This window comes from Periplaneta americana, chromosome 3 (assembly GCF_040183065.1).
Source record: "Periplaneta americana isolate PAMFEO1 chromosome 3, P.americana_PAMFEO1_priV1, whole genome shotgun sequence".
NCBI classification, from domain to species: Eukaryota; Metazoa; Arthropoda; class Insecta; order Blattodea; family Blattidae; genus Periplaneta; species Periplaneta americana.
This window is the reverse complement of record NC_091119.1, coordinates 3,419,861-3,441,959: the sequence shown is the minus strand read 5'-3', so window position 1 is coordinate 3,441,959 and position 22,099 is coordinate 3,419,861. Positions and strand designations below refer to the sequence as shown.

The following is a 22,099-nucleotide window of genomic DNA, read 5'->3' as shown; positions in this document are numbered from 1 at the left end:
CAACTGAATAGACTACAGTTGACTATAGTGGATTTTATGTTTCAGCAAGTAGCTGGATACATTAAGAAGATTGATTGATTTTGATTTATTTCCGCTTAAAACGTAATACAGAGGCTTTTAATGTTTTTCAGTTCATGGCACCGCCAGTGTCTCTGTACAATACCTCCTGTAGTCATCAGAAAGAATACACTTCAATCAAAACTATATAGTTCTGCACTCTAGCTGCTTGATGTGACAGTCCAGTTTATTTGCTGTAATAGTTTTTTTTTTTGCATATAATGATCAAAGTTGTGAAATATATTAACTATAAATTAGTATTGTTACTGTGCCTCCATATGCGTCTGATATAAAATGATATCAACTATATTTTGGTAGATGTGATATACCTTACGGTTAAGGCCCATAACACACTACAGCAAGAACTATGAACTATGTAATGTGCGGACACAGCTTAGCTTAGCCTAACGTCTTCACACTACAGCCAGAAACATATTGCTATACAGTGGAGCCATCTGTGTATAAATAATTAAAACACGAGTTTCATTATGTCATACAGAAGACAGTTTAATCAAGGATCTCGTATATACAGTAGAACCTCTATTATCCGCGGTAATGAAGGGGGTTGACTGAACGGTTAATCGAAAAATCGGATAATCCGTACCATAAAATATTTTCGTAAATTAAGTGAATAACACTGGTTATTTTCTCCGTGGTCTTGTGTTTAATACGCTAGGTAGTGAATCAGAAGTTCACTAATTTAAGTTCGGTTGTCAAAGACGTGTTTTTAAGAGGTAAAAGAAACTCCTTTTAATGGCTGTCAGCGGAAAGATAGGAATAGTAGAGGTCTCATGTTGTTGATTTACATACTGTATACCCTTTATCCTTGATTTTTATTAAATCGCTCATAGCTGTAACATCACTCTCGTATCGTGATGCGAGATGACTCACAATTTCTCTTTCCCCAACCACTTAATTATTTGGATTTTATTCGACACTTAGCACAACACGTTTTTTTTTTTTTAACTCATGGAAAACATTTTATATAGAAGTAATAGAGTACAGCAACTCGAACAGTAGACCAAAACTGTGTAGGCCTAAGTGTAAATGTTTGTAATAACACTCTAGAAAAAAATACGCATACTAATATAGCGTACAACAGTATCAACTTCATACGTTTCTGTAGCGAAAAAAAAAACGAGCGAGAGAAAGATAATCGGATAATCCGCCAATCGGTTAATAGGGTGGCGGATAAACGGGGTTCTACTGTAATACTACACAAGGTCTTTAGGTTTGATATGCACTGATAGAAATAAAGTTACATAAATTTGAATATCTGACTTTCTATTAATTCTTCATTTCAACAAAAGGCTATTATCATAAATCCAACTATACGCATGGAGAGAGATCTAAACCAAGCTCATCAGGTTGATCAGGAAAAGAGGGCCATTTATGAACCTTGTATTCCCTACCTTAGTGCCGAGTATAACATCCCTCTCTTCAATTGGTCAGTGACAGGTTTATTTTTTGGTGCTCGGAGTTCTTTACCAAAATTTACATATAATTTAAAAAAAAATTGAGTAGCTTAATATCAAAGACGGACATCTATCGTCTCCATAATTTTGATCTATAGGCAATTTTTTAATTCACAGTGTTCTTTGTAATACTTAGCACAATTTATTTTATAAATGTAGTGTTAGAGTTTGCATATGGTTTCACTATAACTGGAAAGAGCATGAAAAATTGTATAAAAAACCACAGCTATCTAAATTTCGATTGAGGTCAGATGTCCGTCTTTGATATTAAGCTACTCAATTATCAATATCATCTTTTGAGATTCAAAAAATCATCTCGCAAATTCTCAAAGATACCCTGCAGATTATACAATTTCATTTATACCACTCAGAAGGCCTTAATTAAGGATATGCTAATTTTACATAAAATCTTTTATTTGTCAGTATAATTTTATAGTCATCTTCTAAGATTTTATTTTATAATTGGTAATCAATGGTGCTTAATTACTACACGTTATTTTTATAACACTATTCATATTTAATTGATTATATTTGTTTGCTATTGATTTCCGGATCCTCGTGGTCATCCTTAATTAAGGCCGGATGAGTTTCTCTCTCTCTCTCTCTCTCTTATTTTATAGGTTACAATTAGGTTAGGTTACCTGTGGGAGCGAAAAAGACAGGTAGCTGGAGTAGCTATGTTTTCAAAAAATCACTAGCCAACTAATATCAACTGTGCCTTATTTCGAGCGTTACTCCATGCTAAAGGAAAGCATTTTCCATAGCTCGACAAACGCATTACATATTTCTCGCTGTAGTGTGTTATGGGCATTACACTCTTACGAAGTTTGAATCTTCCAGTCTTTATCTAATAATACCTAAAGGAGGCAAGCACTCACCTATTGAACTGCATATTACACATGCGAGTTGCATTGTCCTCTTAAAGGCTTTTGTGATTGACATAATGTGCATTGCTTCTCACAGAACATCTGCGAGTCCAGAAATATCTGACATCAGACGCATATGAAGGTGTGGTGAAACATGAACGAAGTAGAAATACTGTTTTATATGCATATACAGTAGAACTTGGTTATAGCGACCTCGTTTTGTGCGACACCTTGCTTGTAATGTCAAATATTCTGTGGTCCCAACTAATTCTCCATAAGACATATGCTTTTCTACCTTGCTTAATACGACAAACGTATATGCATCTACCTCGCATATAACGTCATTTTCAACTTCAGTTTGGAATACAATTTTCTAAGAACCAAAGTATTTTAAGAAATATTTTGCTGAAATTTGGCAAATCTTTTACTGTTCCCTTCTATCATAGACCTCTGGAATGCAGGCAGATTCCCCATCCCAGTGTAACCTGCCCAAATTCATGCGGTATTAATGATAGCTGCATGCAGTCAGTTTCGACAGGAAGTTTTCACTAAGTGCACGCATTTTAACACAGTATGGCCACTGAAAGAAGTGAGTGACACTTTAGAAGCCATTAGAATTGTGAACATTTCTATGAAGCTAGGAGAAGGAGCAGTGAAATTGCAACTGAAATAATGAACATAGAATTTAATTCAGAAAGTGTATATTGGGCAAGTAGGAGACAACAGAGTAAAATGCCTGATTACTTCACTCCTCAGTAAATAAGTTTGTAAGTAATGAACAAACTGTTTTAATACAGAATACTGCACTTATAATTGTATATTTATTTTGTGTTCATGGCAGTGGCGGCTCGTGGGTATTGAATTAAGGGGGGCTGCATACAAAAATAAACCAAGCAACTTATCTTATTTAAAGATTTAGTTTGTCTTTATCGAACATTGGAAAAAGCTTCACACATACATTTACCTCATTTTAAGGAAATGAACTTTTGTAGCATTCAAATTTTTCTTGACACAGAAGAGAAGATAATATCAGATGAACTATGAACTGGAATTGGGTGTTAGCTTGTGCGATAATGAGGTTACACACTTCTTTGGCTACCGCAACCCTTGTTTGAATCCCATCGACCTTATGACTCTTTTTAGGGTTTTCATTTTCACAGATGTCGCTGCTCAACTGTGCACTCTTCCATGCTTGCCTCATTTATTGTGATGTTGTTAGATGTTTCAGATTCCATTATGGTTTGAAAACATTCTAGCAATGGCTCCTTCTTCTCATGAACAACATTTACTGTTCTTATTTAAAACTCCATCTTGTTGCCCCAGCTGATGGAATTGTCTTTGAAACACATTAATCTAATACAGACTGTGAGGAGATCGAGAGAAGAAAGCAGGGATACTGGATAAATTATCAAAAAATATGCGAGCCTTTGTATTTTGTTTAGCGGCTCTTTCCATTATGATATTCAACTGATGGGCACTTAATTTCACATTTCTCCTGAATTGTTAAGGTACTGAACTGAATAGACTGTAAATATTGTACAGAATTAAACATTGTCGCACTTGTTATACTCACAACATTCAAAAAAATGTATTTAAAACTGCACGCTACTGACAAGTTGCTGCAAATTTTGCAGCGCCTGGAAAAACTGGATTCACAGCCAGGGGCAGCAGGGGGAGGGGCAAAAACTAACGTGCAAAGCATCCGAGACGAGACTGGCAGCTCCAGAGGAGGAAGTGGTTCATCCTATACTCCTTGTCCCTGGTTTCGCTCTGGCAGCACCAGGGGAGGAAGTGATTTCACTGATTGCTTGCATGTCAATGAGAGCGAAATTTTATAAAAAAATTCGAGCCACTAAATAGAGACTGTATAATAAATGTATTTCACAACATAAAACGAGATAAGAGCCACAAATGTCTGGGGGTGCTGCAGCTCCGCAGCCCCCCTTTGAAAGCCGCCCCTGGTTCATGGTATGCTTAAAAGTCAATACATGAATCTAAAATAAGTCTAATTAAGTTTGTTATTTTTCATTTTCCACCTACTAGACTGATAATATGAATCTCGGTTACTATGACACTCGTTTATAACAACATAATTTTCAAGGTCCCTTGGATGTCGTTATAATCAAGTTCTACTGTACTTTACATTTCTGGTAATGGTACATCGTAATGAAGCTTCCCTTGCTGGTTTTGTTATTATTATTATTATTATTATTATTATTATTATTATTATTATTATTATTATTATTATTATTTTTGTTGAACGTTTTCATTGCTCTTTTAGGTGCCAAAAAATACAGCACTTGAAGGATTGTGTGGAGGAATGCTGGAAGCCTGGAAGCTCTATGATGATCCCCAGTACGTAAATTATGTTTTAGAATATGAAGTTAGAACAACCAGTTAGTGAATAGCAATATTAATAATTATTTTCTTCTATTTCAGATCAGTTATTTTGTTTGTGGTGGAGGATGTAACGTACAACATCTGTGATCAGAGGTTTCATGAATTTGAAATCAGAAGACAAAACCCTTCTGTAATCGTCATCAGAAGAACACTGACAGAAATAGCTAACTCTGCAAAACTTGGAAACAACAAGGAGCTGATCATGTATTATAATCATTATATTAAATAAAACTATTAGTTTAAGGTGAATTCAAAATTAATCGGAGATTGCATAAATAGCTCACGTCACTTTTTTTTTTTTACTTTACTAGGTTATATTACGACGCTTTATCAACAGCTTAGGTTATTTAGTGTCTGAATGAGATGAAGGTGATAATGCCGGTGACATGAGTCCGGGGTCCAACACCGAAAGTTACCCAGCATTTGCTCATATTGAGTTGAGGGAAAACCCCGGAAAAAACCTCAACCAGGTAACTTGCCCCGACCGGGAATCGAACCCGGGCCACCTGGTTTCGCAACCAGACGTGCTAACCGTTACTCCACAGGTGTGGACGCTGACGTCACTATGTGTGTCGTATTGACATGTGCTGTTTCTGCAGTGTCCGATTCAAATGATAGATTGGAGACTTAAGCACCTTTGTTGTATTGGAGGTTGTAAATTTGTATTGAGCAATAGCGTTATTTACTTCATCTGTACCTACAATGGAGAAAATGAGTGCCACAAAGTTGTACATACTTTCTCATTATGCATGTTTCATAGTTGCCACCACGGTGGTCTAATGGCTAGAGTGCTGGACTTATAATTCTGTGGACCCAGGTTCGATCCCCAACATATGCTGTTTTATGACTTGTGTTGGGAAAGTCCGTGGGTCAGGTAACACAGGGATTTTCTCCGGGTGCTCTGGTTCCCCTATGGCATTGTTTCACAATAGTTCAGCTTCTTTGTCATATTGCAAATAATATTATTTTTATAGTATATTTTATTGAACTGCAAACATACTGGGTGCGCCAATAAAATATACCTGTTTTAGTGAATTAGTCACCCTACCCCATTACCTCCTAACTTAATTGCTTCATGAGTGATGAGATGTCTCTTATGAGATTCTAACCTGTCTTCGAACAGTTGACTAAACAACAGCAATATATTTTGCAAAGTTGTTTATACTGAAGAGTACTGGGATATCTCTTGAGTGTGGAAATATCAAGTAAAGCTTTCTAACAGAAAATTGAACTCAAAATCATTCATGAGACCACGAGCTGAAGAAGTAGTTTCGTTGTGACCCAAGGAACTAGCTGTATTGATTATATGCCAGATAATTTTTCTGTTTCCGCATTGTATTTTTCAGTGGTAAGTTTATATTGATTGCTTAAAGAAATTCTATCCTCTCTTTCATACCAAAACTTGTGAGGTCTCTTAAGCATGAAGTGTGATTACGAACAATACAGAAAAGCTTCTTTTTTTTACCATATACATACCACGGTGAGGATATTGAGTAGTGAATCGTCACATCTTGGGTCCCCTTGGTCTAAATCATTGCCTAAAGTGCCAGGCACGTAAAAGATTTCTCAATTCATTCTGAAAATCGTGTCAACTATTCTATTTCTATTTATAGTTTTCAATGAAAATTATGGAACATACTAAATATGAAAATACAAGGGAAGCAGTGCTTTCATGGCATCCATTGACACTACGCCCCTGCTGAGTGTCCTTTCGAACTTCAAGATTTCAACTGCCTCTTGAAAGAAGAAGGGAAATGCGAGGGCACTTTTGTCATATTACAACTCAAACAATTTCATAAAACCATGAGCTCCCTCTGTAGCACGAACATTTTCGAAACAATACTCAGTTTGAGTCCAGTTCTCTGTAGCGTATCTGGTGTGATAGTTGCTATTACTTCCACATTGCGATCACGTCATTACCTCGGTGGAATACTCGGTGTCCTTGATGTAGCCACAAAGGAAAAAATCTAGGTTCGGGAAAGTGTTGTACACACATGATACTCCCATGGGACTGCTAGCTATTCCTTGTTCCTTAATGTAGTGTACTTTTATTCCACACATTAGCATAGTATTCTTTCTACATCTGTGAAAATTTTCATATTACGTAGAAAACCTAAAGAAACAGAACAGGACCCTGACTTAAGTGTTCAACTATAATTGTGCATACTACCATACCAGACTGATTATAGTGCATGTTCTGAAGTTTATTAATGTGCTTCGAAGTTGAGTTGTGTAGTCACAACTTTGTGGCATTTGTAGTGCGAACTTCTTGGGGTACCGTATTTATTGTCCGCGCAACTTATCTAGGCAGCTGGGTCCCCTAGTGCTTTCTCGCTGCCCCGTAGCTATCTGCTGGCTCCTGACTGTCGCTGCAGTAGTTGTACGTACAGTTACAAAAACATCATTCGGTATTTAATTTCACTGCGTTCCATTGGATATGGTTGGTGAAAGTATATGGGTTCACAAAATAACGAACATAAATAAATTACATTTTTGTTCTTCTGTGTGCTATACAGTATGATCACAACTCCAATTATTACAATATTCTTATCTGGCCGTGAGCTACTGATGGTAAGCGATGCATAAAGCCTTTCAAATAGAAGCACAGGTCTGTAGTTGTTGGGTTTCCAAAACACTTCACTTTCACACAGAGTCATTATCAACATTTTTCTTCTTCTTCTTCCTCCTCCTCTTCCCTTCTTCATGATCATCATCATCATCATCATCATCATAGTCATCACTACTGGTGTTGTCTAGACATATTATAAAATCCATAAATTATTACGAAAAACACTTGAAGCAAGTAAAGAGATAGGTTTCGAAATAAATCTCGAAAAGACACACCAAGCAAGCAAATGTATTTTACCGGCCTCGTAGACCATCCTTCCCTCTCCTGCCCCGCTACCACTAGAAGAGACCCCTCTATTCCCCGTGCCCCTCTCTTTTAGCTGCCCAGATAAGTTTCGCGAACAGTATACCATGTTCAAGATATAGAGACATCCAACATTTTGGAGACATCATCAGGGAAGGTAGAGAAAGTGGAACAAGGAAAGCTACATGTTGGATCCATTCCTTGTTCCTTACCTTTCCTGATGATGGAGCTGAGATATAGCTCTGAAACGGATTCTATACATCTAGGACATGGTGTAAGTACCCAAAACCCTCGCACCACGTTGATCACTGTGAAAGACTCCAAACATGTTAAGCAGCATTTGTTTCGTATTTGTAAGAGAATTCTGTGGAAGAAAGATCAGTTCAGTAAACGTACATTTCCTGTTTGCAGTGATGATTTGACAGTAGCCGTGGTTTACTTCCGCTCCGGGTATGAGCCTGCACAGTATCCTAGTGACAGAGAATGGAGTGCTCGTCTACTGATAGAACGCTCACTGGCCATCAAGTGTCCGTCCATCCATTACCATCTAGCAGGCACCAAGAAAGTTCAGCAAGCTCTTGCTGCACCCAATATATTGGGGAAGTTCCTAGATGACCCGGCAAAGATAGAGGCTGTGCAGGAGATATTCACAGGTCTCTATTCACTTGATCTGGTTAGTATCGTATTCAAAGTTTATGCATTAGATGTAAATACAATAAAATCTCTGTATAATGCTCCTAACTATGTTTTAGAAGTGGACATTCGCAGATTGTCTTAGTTACGGATAGTTGTGGCACGGTGTTCAGAAGACTGTTCAGTTTCCATGGACATCACTGAGACCCGGCGACCATCTTGCCCATCTGGTGTTCAGATCATTGTTAAGCTGATGTAGATGGCTGTAGTGACGTGTCACATAGCCACGTGCACTGCTGCTTTCTTGCACTCCTTGGATGCCCTTTTGTTCTGTTGTGCTTATCTACACTTTTGTATTCTCTCAGTGTATGAATTTTGAGGCGTTTTGAAAGTTCACACATTTTCACGACTACTTTTTTTTTTTACGTAGTCGATCTTGTTGTGCTCGATCAGTTAGCACCTCGAACATCTGGATCAGTTCAGATCTCACAGAGTTATGCACAGAGCGCAGTTTTCGAGACATGTTTTGTGTCACCCGACTCACTGGCTTTGAGGGTCCAACTAGTTTCATGCGAATGTTTACCATTACAGGGTTCCTTTTTCTATAGAGTGGTATACTTTTCGTTTCGTTATGTTCATTTGTTTAAAAGTTATCTAATTGGTTCTAATGTGGCACTTTTTTTTAACATCTTACTGAGTGGTTGGCAGCCTACCATGCTGAATGCAGAGAAGTAGTTCCACATCAAAAAACTCCCTTCTAAAAAGACTAGCAGGAAAGAAATGGGGATGCTCTAGGAATACTTTGAACACTACATACAAAATGTTTATACAGCCAGTGCTGACATACTGCGGAGAAATTTTGATTACTTCACCTTTCATAAACGAAATAGAATATGTTCAAAACCAAGCTCTCAGACTCATTACTGGTGGAATCAAAACAACTCCAATGGATTCTATGAGATTCCTCACTAATATTAACAGCATCAAAATGACAATAGAAGAAAAAGCACTGATTCAATATGAAAAACTTATCAGATTACCAGGAAACAATTGGCATTTCATACAGTCCTCTTTGTAGATTGAAAACTCAAAAAAGTTTCATATCCATGGTTCAAGAATTAAAACAGAAAATCAATATCCCGAATTCAAAAAAAAAAAAACTTACAAATTAAACCAAGCCCTTTAACTCTATTAACTATAGAATAAAATCTAAATTTAACAGAAGAAATACTGAAATTAGAAGTAAGCACTGAAATAATGAAACAACTGTCTTTAGAGACAATTAATATTAGGTACCCTCCACAAAACTGGCTTCATTTATATACCGACGGATCCTTGATCTCCGGATTTATTAAATCTACATTCTTAGACTTCAACAAACAAAATTTGATAACACAATCTCAAGGGAAAAAATGGAAAACTCTGCATCATAATCCACAGTTAATTCCCGATTTATCACGAAAATCGTCTGTAGCTGCATTTAGATTGGCAACAGGCCATGATTGTTTGGCTAAACACCTGCATAGAATTGGAATATATCAGTCCCCTAACTGCCCATTGTGCAACTCAAACCAAGAAATGGATTCGGAACACCTCAAAATCTGTGCTTCATTGGCTGGTCATGATAATATCTTTGAAAAATATTGGAGTGCAAGAGGTCAAATGACTTTATTGTCAAACGCCTGGCATTAGAAAACAACAACAACAAAAAAACTGTACATCATTGTTCACTTCTTGAAAGGCATATCGAATTTTTGGCAGGCTGGTTTATTTGTTCACAGGATGAGCACGGGAATAAAGCAGCAGAAATGGCGATAATGAATCCCGACTCTTACGTATTGAAGCCGCAGAGAGAAGGTGGTGGCAACAATGTGTATGGCGAAAAAGTTAGTGAAGTACTCCAATCAATGACAGACTCTAGCGAACGGACAGCTTGGATACTCATGGAACGCATTATTCCCCCTATTCAGAAGGGGTACATGATTAGACCTGGAGGCCCCAGCATTCCTAAGCTTGTTGACTTGGTTTCCGAACTGGGCATCTTTGGTGTCATAATAGGGTAAGTATATGGCATTTCCTACTAAGAAACTGATTTTAATTTTATGGTTATTAAAGTTATTTTTTATGGTTAATAAACTGTTCAAAACCAGTTTAAAATTACTTTTTAATATCGTAAGAAATCCCTGATGTAAACACTTGAAAGTCAGGAACTGCATTATGCTTTGAGTTGTACATAGGCTTAATATTTGACAGTTCTTTCATTGAAGTGTGCCCATTCTTTGGAGAATGCTACTGGGAACATATCTGTTTTGTTCATGTCACTACTGTCTGAGTAATAGAAAGAAAAAAAATGGCTAAAGGAAATCAAATTATTGCAAGACGTTAACGAGTATGCAGCAAGGAGAAGTTCTGGATTTTTGACGTGATCTAGAATGAATTGCAAGTGAAGTCGAGAATATGAAATAGTGTGGCTTTTTAACTTTTTGTAGTTACTTGAAATTAATTATTGGGTTGATGCAAAAGTTCATAGCGTTTTTTTGCTGTAACAAAAGCTTTTATTTGAGATTTATCGGTAATATATTCTCCTACATTATCTTTGACTCTTTCCCAATTCTGGGATAATTTTTCGATTTCGTGTCTGAAGAAATCTGCTGATCTGGAGTTAAAGAAGTCGCCAAGCCAAGTTCGTAAAGTATCTTCGTTATCAAAGGAGTTCCTTGAAGATTGTTGGATAGAGAACGGAAAAAGTGGAAATCTGAGGGTGCAAAACTGGGGGAATACGGGGGATGTGGAATCACCTCCCAATCAAGCTCCTGGATAGCTGCTTTCGTGATGTTAGGGAGTGCGGGCATGCATTATCATTAGGGCTAGGATTTTGATGACCTATAAATCATGAAAAAATGTCCTAAAACAATGTGTTTGTGACCCAAAAATCTTTCAAAAATGGCCTTAAAATGCCCTAAAAATTGATCTTACATAATTGGCTTAGTAGGAAAAGAGGTTTTGTACTACTTCATATTTAGACTAGTAATTAAATTAAATTTTACATAATTTTTTCTAAGTGGTACACTTTAATTAATTATTTTACCTGATGTAGTTTCCATGTATGATCGTTCACCTCTGCTTCGACATGTGGACATAAGGTCAGCAGTCAGCTGGTCGGTATTGGCCCTTCATGGGCTGTAGCACCATGGATTTACTTTACTTTTAGTTTCCGTTTAGTCCACCACAAGGCCACTCTTATCCGGAATTAGCAGGTATAGAGGAGTCTATATTGAAGGGGTGGCTGGACTGATCCATTACATGGGGTGTACTACGTTAAAATGGCAATATTTGTGTAGAAAAACGATTAAAATACGAGTATTATAGAAAATAATGGGTATTAATTGAAAAAATACGTAAAGAAAGTATCAAAGGAAATAAATATTATTTACGTTAATATTGGGGATTTATGGCCAAAATTAAATGAAAATGCCTAAAAAATGACCGAATAAAATAAAAGATGCTCTTATGAGTTGAAGTAGGCAAAAAAAATGCCCTAACAAGTATGCCTTAAAACACTCAGTTTAGTTCACACCTGTGGAGTAACGGTCAGCGCGTCTGGCCACGAAGCCAGGTGGCCTGGGTTCGATTCCCAGTCGGGGCAAGTTACCTGGTTGAGGTTTTTTCCGGGGTTTTCTCTCAATCCAATATGAGCAAATGCTGGGTAGCTTTCGGTGCTGGACCCCAGACTATTTCACCGGCATTATCACCTCCATCTCATTCAGACGCTAAATAACCTGAGATGTTGATAAAGCGTCGTAAAATAACCTACTGAAAAAAAAAACACTCAGTTTATCGCATAACATATAAATACTAAAGCAGCAATGTTTCTGACTTACTAGAAAAAAGATGCAATTTCATCAAAATTCTAGCCCTAATCATCATGTTGCAGCAGCACTTAATGCAGTCTTCCCTGTCGTTTTTTCATTTTTCTTCAATTACGGCTGCAACGTGACTTGAGTTCTTGGCAATAAATGTTTGCAGTTACTGTTACATTCCCGGGAAGCAATTTGCAGTACTCAACACCTTCTTTATCCCACCAGCCACATAACATAATCTTGTGTGTATACACACTAACTTGTGTAGGGGGTGTTGTGTGTTGAAATGACAACCATTTTCTTGTAGTGCTTTCTCCGACGGCATTCTCCCCGTACACGGCACAAATGTTTCGAGCCATCTCCGCTGTCTTTGCTCTATTAAAAGAATACTGTGATATCTGTTGATGTTATCTATACTTGATGGTGAAGATGACCTTAATAAACATTTTTTTCCATTGCCATTTTTTTGTACTATAAGATTGATGTACTTCATTCTGTTGGTACTGATGCTAAGACTGACTACTATTACGTTCCATGTTATTATATCTTTAATATATAATGATACTGAAACATTTTTTCAAGCTTCTATGTTCACTATCAATAAAAAATACTGTTGTGCATAGTTCGACAACTAATGTGCTTAAATATTCCGTATTTTATAAAATTGTGTTCATAATGGTATGTATTCATATCTGTTTAATATGTTTTATTATTACTTTTTTTTTTCCTCACTTCGTAGCATGTACCCAAGATACAGATGAAAAAGGGAAGTTGTTCCATTTTATAAAAATTGGGCTATCTCTGTACAATCAATATTTATTTTCATGGTTTTGAGGAGAAGAGTTAGTGTCCAATATGAAAAGAAAAATATGACACTCAACTTTACTACCAGTTGCCTTACCTGTAAAAACATCAATGTTGAACTTTTACATAGGACAGACAGGCAGATCGTTTCAAACACGTTACAAAGTACACATCACAACCATAACAAAATTACAAAACACCTCCACATATGCAGAACACATCACAAATGCTAACCACACCTACAGAGACATCAACACAGACATGGAAATACTGCACATCCAACCAAAAAAGCCAGAAACTCAACACACTAGAACAATATGAAATGTACAGACATACAACAACGAAATTCTCAACACACAACTCAATTTCAAAACACACACACTCTTTGACTCTACACTATACCACAGGAACACACCCTCACAGGAAACAGAACAAGTGGCGCCAAGACCAACAACGACCAGTTCTGAAGATGACCATAAATAGGTCGGAACATGTAAACCAGGTACGTTGAAATTTAACACAGGGAAGTCTTACCATACATATTCCTAAAAGAATATGTCGGAAGTGTTCTTTTTTTCTACTTGACGCTCCACCTACTTTAGCCCACAAACTTTCTTCAAATCCTCAAAATTCAAGACGTATTTACAAGCACAACATTCCAAATGACAAACAAGACACGGTGTCCTGAGAACGCAGTGTTGTAATTGCAAACAAAATTCGAAATTTTCTCAGGCTTCCAGCCAGGTCATAAGTTGGTGATCCACTGACGTTTCGAGGATGTTCATCTTCCTCATCTTCAGGGTTAAATGATATCTGAGGGTACCCAGCTCCTTAAATTATAGTGCCAGAGGGAGTCAGCCGAGGAGCTGTGTGCCGATTGGCTGTTATTAGTGCGGACCGCGGCGAGAACGCGGCCGACGTGTCGTCTTGCTTTGTGCTTTCCGGCTGAATGACCTTGGGTGTCATGGTGGGCTCGGCGGACGAGTTCTCATGTGTCCTCTGTTGATGACGGCCTGTCGTCCGGGCGGTGAGAAATTTAATAGCCGGTGCCCATGCCACGCTTAGTTGGAGACCCGAGTCCTGGTTCAGGTTACCGAGTTCCGCTGCTATGGCCAGGGTTTCTTTTACTCTTCTCGCCGCGGTCCGCACTAATAACAGCCAATCGGCGCACAGCTCCTCGGCTGACTCCCTCTGGCACTATAAATTGAGGAGCTAGGTACCCTCAGATATCATTTAACCCTGAAGATGAGGAAGATGAACATCCTCGAAACGTCGGTGGATCACCAACTTATGACCTGGCTGGAAGCCTGAGAAAATTTCGAATTATCACGTCGCCAGGAAAGCTTCAGTAGTTATTGCAAACAAAATGCTACGAGCATATGCATCAACCTAATAAAGCATTCACTTCTTATCTATTAATTGAATTTACTCATGTTGCTTGGATGCTTTCAGGAATGCAACTACCATTTTTACAAACAGCCAGGTGGGCTATATGTTACGCACAAAGTTGAGTGATGCTGATGAAGGGGGCGTTGCAGCGGGGTCTGGAGCACTGGACAGTCCTTTCCTCATTGACTAATATAGAGTATTCGTCACTTACGGGTAAATAATTGCTTATTAAATTCAGGTCAACAAACTGAAGTAAAATGTTTCAGTAAATTTAGAGTAAAGTTTCTCTTTTCTGTTTTGTTCTCTTCTTTAACAGCCACTGCTACTATTTCTTCATAGTGTACAGTCTGTTACTGTCAAAGTGCAATAGTTTGTCACTGTCTTTTTTGCGGAATTCTTTTAAAAAATAAATTTGTTTCAATGAATCTTTAAGCTCCACAAATCAAGGGTACAATGCAGGAATCATATATTTCAAATCATACGGAAGAAATCTGAACTGGTTATGTGATTTCATGTAATTATGGCTTTGTGTCATGTTTGAACATCACTGAATATTTTTAGTTTGCTTATTCGGTCTTAGCAACTTAATTTTCAGAGATGTTATTATTTGACTTTCCGTGCCAGATGACTGGTTCGAATGCTGGTGTGTTAGTGTAATTTGTTGTAGACAAAATATTTGGATTGGAAGAGCTACTTCCATTTCCTCTGCTAGAATTACACCATTTGCTCCAATAACACCATCATCACCATAATGGTGCAATGCGGATACAGCAAGGACCAAAGGCAGTATCAGATATAGCAAAGTGACCTGTAGTTTTAGTATATTAGGGAGCACTTTATGTTAGTGATCAAGTATCAAAGTATCCGTCATTGGAAACAACAACAACAACAATAATAATAATAATAATAATAATAATAATAATAATAATAATAATAATAATAATAATGTGATGAAAATAATATAGTTATTAGTTGTTTCTGGTTTAGTTAGCAGTTGCTTTAGTATTCAGGCCTTCCCATTGATATTTGTTAACTCTTTGTCTCAGTTGCTATGGCTTTCCACTGCTCACTCTCACCGATCTTCCTCAATACTATCCAGCCATCTAATTGATAGATGTCTAGTCTTCCTTGTACTGTGTGGCCTAACTGTTGTAAGCCTCCTACAGTGGTGTTGTTTATCTGCTATCTTGCTTTAATTTCGTGGTAACTGGTTCTTAAGTATGGTGTGTTTTCTTTTACTGGCCCATATATTCTATTTAGAATTTTCTGCTCACAAATTCTCATATTTTCATTACCGGTACTTCTGTTCAGAGGCCGCGTAGCACACATCTTATTTAACTGTTACGCAGTCTTCACTTAGTTTTCACATAAGAACATATTGTGAAAAAAAAAAAAACTGTAACAAAAATGTTCTCTATTTAATACAATAAATTTATTTTAATATATTGAATAATTTCTGAACTTCCTTTGATGCGTAAATAAATACTTATTTAATCTTAGCATGCAGGCTTTCACGGCCGGTGTCTAGTTGAAACGGAGCTTCTGGGCTAAGATGCCGTGGTCTACTGGTGCTGATATTCCCAGACGTTTCGTCTACTACCAAGGCCACTGCAATCCAGCGAGTGCGGACTGCCGCGACAACGCAACGCCACGACCAGTCCAAGGCCACAGAGATCCGACGGGTGCAGACCACCGTGACAACGGAACACTAAGGCCAATCCCCGGTTCTATAAATAAGGACAAGCAACCAGTCGGATTATCAGTTGCTACAGGTATCCCTAGCAGAAAACTTCGACCTGGGACACCTAACCACTGAAGATGTCTGCCGCAATAGTAGACGAAACGTCTGGGAACATCTGCACCAGTAGACCACGGCATCTTAGCCCGAAAGCTCCGTTTCAACTAGAATACTTATTTGTTTATAGTTTCCTGAAATTGAAGTTATCCTTAACATGACATTTTTCTTCAGAATTTTGGCCTGAATTTGAATGTAATACACCACTGTGGAATATAATGTATATTTTATACCATAATATATAGGGTTAAGGTTTCTAATCTCGAGTGCTGTTTTCCAGCCTGTTACAGGACCCACTATTACGAACATTACAGATGTCGTGTACTGATAAGGTGTTTCTGAAGTTGTTTTGGAAATTAACATACCCTGATAAATGTAGTCAATAAGAAATACCAGTTATAGGTTCACAGCCTTGTCATGTACTGACTGCAGAAACCAACAAAAAACTGAATTACCTTTGATGTCTTTGAACCACTGAAATAATGAGTCTTTACAAATGATTGACGTGAATTCAAAGAATCACTGTAGGTATATTATTTAACACGATCACAAAACTGTACATAGAAAAATTGTCCATGTTACAAGTGCTCCTCTAGTGGCTCTGCACACATCAACTCTGTAATGAAGTTCGTCCCACATGCGATACGGCATGTTTCTGTCAATCTGAGTAAACTGGATGTGGCAGATCAGCCGGTAATGGTAGCACAAATGCTGAATCCTTCACATATCCCATACAAAAAAGGTCACAAGGGGTTAATTCGGGAGAGCTTAGAGGCTATGACAGCAGTTTGTGATCATTCCAGGTATGACCGATCCATCGGTTTCATAGTCTAATGTTTAAGGCGCCATGAACACAAGCAGAAAACTGGCCCATACACATTCAGCTGTTTCTTCACGCATAGGAGAGCAACCCGTTTATTTTCCTTTACAGAGAAATTCCATACATTCAAATGTTCATACTTTTGCTGAATGGAGTTGGCGCTGGATGGATCTGTATGAAACTTCGTTCTAAAGTGTTGCTGACTGTTGTGACAGATTGACTTGAATGAAATTACAGGACAGTGTGTTGTCGCCATCTTGAATGAATGAATTGAAATAGGAAGTGCACATAGGCCACTTAAGTGGCCCATTTGTTGCCATCTTACAACTGTAGTGCCCTTGCAGCTGCATATGCTTGAGAGATACTTATTCATAACACAAATTGCGATCACCATATCTGTAATAATACAGCCATTAAAAATGATGAAGCTGCTTCAGTCACTTGCAGATATACAGTCACAGCTTCAGTAATTTTGTGTCTGTATGTGCAGATCCACTTGAAGATGCATGCATGCAGAGATTTCCTTGGACTTTTTTTGTCCAGTTTCTCTTCTGTTTGCTTCCTTGTACAATACCAAAATGTAGTGCAAAACTTTTATGAAGTCTCCTTATCATTGACTTGCTTAGGACATCTACATCAGGAAATTTTCTCACCAATAAATTTAAATCTACACTCACGATATGTTCTGCCTTGACCTCACATACATTAAGTACATCTTATTTCCTGAGTACCAGTTATCAGGTGATAAATACAGTATCAGTCCAGTCACTTAAGTACTGGAAATCCTGGATGAAATTCCCCATATGGAGTTTCCAGGAGAGTCGAGATTGGAAGCCCTGTATTGTATTATGTTTCAACATAAGAAACAAACACTATTTACTTACCGTGGTTTCAGACTGCAATATCTGTTGATGTTATCTATACTTGATGGTGAAGATGATCATAATAAACATTTTTTTCCATTGCCATTTTTTTGTACTATAAGATTGATGTACTTCATTCTGTTAGTACTGATGCTAAGAAAATATCACTGATTACTGTTACTTTCCATGTTATTATATCTTTAATATATAATGATACTGAAACATTTTTTCAAGCTTCTATGTTCGCTATCAATAAAAAATACTGTTATGCATAGTTCGACAACTAATGTGCTTAAATATTCCGTATTTTATAAAATTGTGTCCATAATGGTATGTATTCATATCTGTTAATATGTTTTATTGTTACTTTTTTTTTTTCCTCACTTCGTAGCATGTCCCCTAGGTACAGATGAAAAAGGAAAGTTGTTCCATTTTATAAAAATTGGGCTCTCTCTGTACAATCAATATTTATTCTCATGGTTTTGAGAAGAAGAGTTAGTGTCCAATATAAAAAGAAAAATATGGCACTCAACTTTACTACCATTGCCTTACCTATAAAAACACCAATGTTGAAATTCGTTGAAAGAATTTGCAATGTTGTTCTCAGACATATTTTAAACATTACGTGCCTTGTATAATGTTCAGAGAAATGTATGTGTACAGTAGTATAATTATGCTCTATGCTTTCTTGTAAATGTTGATGTATTTTGTTTCTATAAATTAATCGTAAAAGGCGCAAAGTGAAACCAAGATACCATTGATAGCTCGACTTTCACTTAATATCAGTTAAAATACTTAAACTGCACATTGTACTTCAGTTAAATTTAATGTTTATAGTTGCTTACTTGTTTATACAGGTCATTTTTTTAATTTTATATAAATAAGATACAGTGATGTGTATTTAGGTGATATTAAAGGTCACTGTTTTTTCAATGCTTCTCTTTTTTTGGATCTCAAAATATCTCTTGTTTGATATTTTATTATGTATGTAAATAAGTCTTTCGCGCATTTGTCGTGTTAGTGTGTTTCGGTTTCTCGAGAACTTTGAAAAAATGAAGAGTTGCAGGGTATCATATTTTTTTCGACACTTTCAGTTACAACATTTATGGGTGAGTATGGACGCATGCAGTACCATCGCGATTAAGGCATTGTTCTGAAGTCGGATGGTCATGGGTTAGATCCCTTTTGAAGGACATCACAATAAAATAACTAGTATGGTATGGACATTTATTACGAATGAGTGAGGAGAGATTGCCTACAATTACGTTTGATTGGATTCTGTCAAGAAGAACAATGAAAGGAAGATCTAGACCGAGATAGAAGAGAGGAATTCTAGGAACTATGCAAGAAAACCGACTAAGAGAAGATCAGTGATTTGATCAAGCAGAGGGTCTTTAACAGTTCGAGTCTAAATTATAGTCATGAAAATTCAGGATAGAATTACTTCTTTAATAAACTATTTAATCTAATAATGGCTGAGCAAAACTGTTACATTTGAATTGGTCGGAGCTAAAAGGAATTAAGTCAAAATATGAAGTTTTGGGTTATGCAACAATTTGAACAAATGATGTCATGCGCAACGAACGGTGGAAGAAGGAACTAAGACTTTTAAATATTCTTTTGTCTTCTATAACGTAAAAATATAATATTTGTGTTATTAGAGGAATATTTTTTGCTTCTCCTGAAAAGTTGTCAAAAGTGACTTCATTCTTTTTAGCTCCGACCGATTCATTTTTATTGTATTCGGTATGATTGAATGTATTTGTATTTGATTGTCAGAAGATGTTGATGAACATTGTTAAATATGTATGTGAAAATGAATGTATTGTAAAATTGTACATTCCACTGTTGTAATAATAAATATATTAAAAACATTGTATTGTATAATTTTTAAATAACTAGATGAATAAATGAAAATGAATGGGAATGTTTATCAAGTTCTCATTCTGTTGGAGTAGTCGATTTAATCGATTAGTCAAACCCATTAACCAATTAATTTTAAAATCCAATTACCCGATCAGATATGTTTTAAGCGATTAATCGAACTTATTAAAATGATCATGCGGTGAAGGAAACATAACTGCCTTGTGAAGTCTGAGTAGCACAAAATCTGTATGTCATTTGGTTTTTTATTTTATTAGGTTATTTTACAACGCTTTATCAACACCTTAGGTTATTTAGCGTCTGAATGAAATGAAGGTGATAATGCCGGTGAAATGAGTCCGGGGTCCAACACCGAAAGTTACCCAGCATTTGCTCGTATTGGGTTGAGGGAAAACCCAGAAAAAACCTCAACCAGGTAACTTGCCCCGACCGGGAATCGAACCCAGGCCACCTGGTTTCGCGGCTAGACACGCTAACCGTCACTCCACAGGTGTGGGCTGTATGTCATTTGGTGAGGTAAATCTTAAACTATGATTGACAGGTCATTAGTGTCTTCTTGCAAGAGCAATAGTACTGGAAGTACAAATCCCTGCTTAATAGCTTTCTTTCTTTGAAAATGTGGCTTGGTTGACCGTTTACTTTACTATAGGAAGCACGTACTTTATTTGCGGGCATGTTATCCGAAGGTAGATGAAAGTTGCAATTGGAAGAGGATTAATAATCCGAGTGATGGTGAATACTTTTGTTTCGTCCACATGCATCTGACTGTCCATTAGTTTATGAAACTGTCAAAGTTCAGCTTGCTGTAGCTCTAGATTGTGCGTGCTTGCTGGTAATTCAGAGGGCAGTATATTGAGTGCTGTACAGTGTATTAGTTGCAAATATGGCTTGTTAAATAATTGCGTGGAGACTTGATGGTGAAAGTTTCTGATTTAAATTAAACGATTGTGGGAAGGTGATGGACAGAAAAGCTGCGTTTCGTAAGAAATTTTGGAAATAGTTCAGTTACAGTGGGAGCACAAGTAGTCTACAATATAATCTTAATGTTCATTCTTTCCAAGGTTGATTATGCATTTTTTGGATTCGCCCATACGTGCTACATGCCCTGCCCATCTCAAACGTCTGGATTTAATGTTCCTAATTATGTCAGGTGAAGAATACAATGCGTGCAGCTCTGTGTTGTGTAACTTTCTCCATTCTCCTGTAACTTCATCCCTCTTAGCCCCAAATATTTTCCTAAGCACCTTATTCTCAAACACCCTTAATCTCTGTTTCTCTCTCAAAGTGAGAGTCCAAGTTTCACAACCATACAGAACAACTGGTATTATAACTATTTTATAAATTCTAACTTTCAGCTTTTTTGAGAACAGACTGGATGACAGAAGCTTCTCAACTGAATAATAACACGCATTTCCCATATTTATTCTGTGTTTAATTTCTTCCCGAGTGTAATTCAATAGTGATAGGAAAAATTCTATATAAATTCCTTCTCCTTAATTTCATTTTTTCATATAATGACAATTTAAGTTTCAGAATTTGGAAGAGTGATATAAATGAGGGAGAAAGCAATGGTGAATATATCAGGATTATACTTTCAGGTATTCCACTGTGTTCTGGAACTTGACATTTCCAATGTTCTGGAACTACGTGCAGGTTCCATCATCAGGGCAGATAGGTATGACTCTGTGGCCCATTACATCTGCATCCAGCCAGTAAATGGACAAGTAGAAATGTCTATTAGTAGAATTTCTACAACAGTCAGAATTCCAATGTGTAATAGAATCCAGAAATTCATATAAATTAAAGAAATACAAATATCTTTGGAACTAAGAAATGGTTGCACACATGGTATTAGTAGCTTATATTTTTAAGTGCTACTTGAACGTAAATTTATTAGCTGTATTTCCTTTTCACTATTCACTGTTTCAAAAGACATGTAGTGTACAAATAATTAATGGTAACTGTAAATAGATACAATGGTTGGTAATGTAACAAAGACGATATGTACCACACATCAAATTAGAGACTGGTATTGTACAATTGAGTAACTCCAAAAATACGGTGAATTTTTACCCCATTATGTACTTCAATTTTGTCCTGAATTTAGATTATATTTACTTTTATTTTCATGGTGTAAACATGCTACCAATTGCAGAGTTCACACAGACTAACAAATAGCTTCATAAAGCAGTTTCAGTTCACGGATTCTGCCTGCCTGCTCATCCAAGTCACTTTCAACTGCAATGATTTCATTATGCAGTGTGTCTGCATCCGCCCGAAGTTCTGCCATGGCTGCTTCACTCATTTGTTTTGCCTCTTCATTCCGCTGATGTTCTAAATTCAATTGTTCCCTCAGCTTTTGTCCACGTACTCTTTCGAGC

General features: G+C 37.0%; 2 protein-coding genes across 8 annotated transcripts in view; one reads left to right on the top strand and one right to left on the bottom strand.

Moving 5' to 3' along the window:
- Positions 1–21,803, top strand: part of LOC138695759 (glutathione synthetase-like) — a 53,918-nt gene extending 32,115 nt beyond the window's left edge. For 5 of the 7 annotated variants that reach the window (XM_069819931.1, XM_069819934.1, XM_069819936.1 and 2 more), the window contains exons 7-11: positions 4,680–4,753; positions 4,838–5,002; positions 8,082–8,343; positions 10,085–10,362; positions 14,420–19,708. In XM_069819931.1, the coding sequence (XP_069676032.1) occupies positions 4,680–4,753; positions 4,838–5,002; positions 8,082–8,343; positions 10,085–10,362; positions 14,420–14,546 (906 nt within the window). In that variant the 3' untranslated portion in view covers positions 14,547–19,708. Of the gene's footprint in view, positions 1–4,679; positions 4,754–4,837; positions 5,003–8,081; positions 8,344–10,084; positions 10,363–14,419; positions 19,709–21,316 lie in introns of those variants that run through there. The other 2 variants (XM_069819933.1, XM_069819932.1) reach the window with 2 other exon arrangements.
- The window catches only part of LOC138695757 (inner centromere protein-like), a 29,117-nt gene continuing 28,806 nt past the window's right edge, over positions 21,789–22,099 (bottom strand). Inside the window, exon 8 of the mRNA XM_069819930.1 lies at positions 21,789–22,098. Coding sequence (XP_069676031.1) covers positions 21,886–22,098 — 213 coding nt within the window. The 3' untranslated portion in view covers positions 21,789–21,885. The remainder of the gene's footprint in view (position 22,099) is intronic.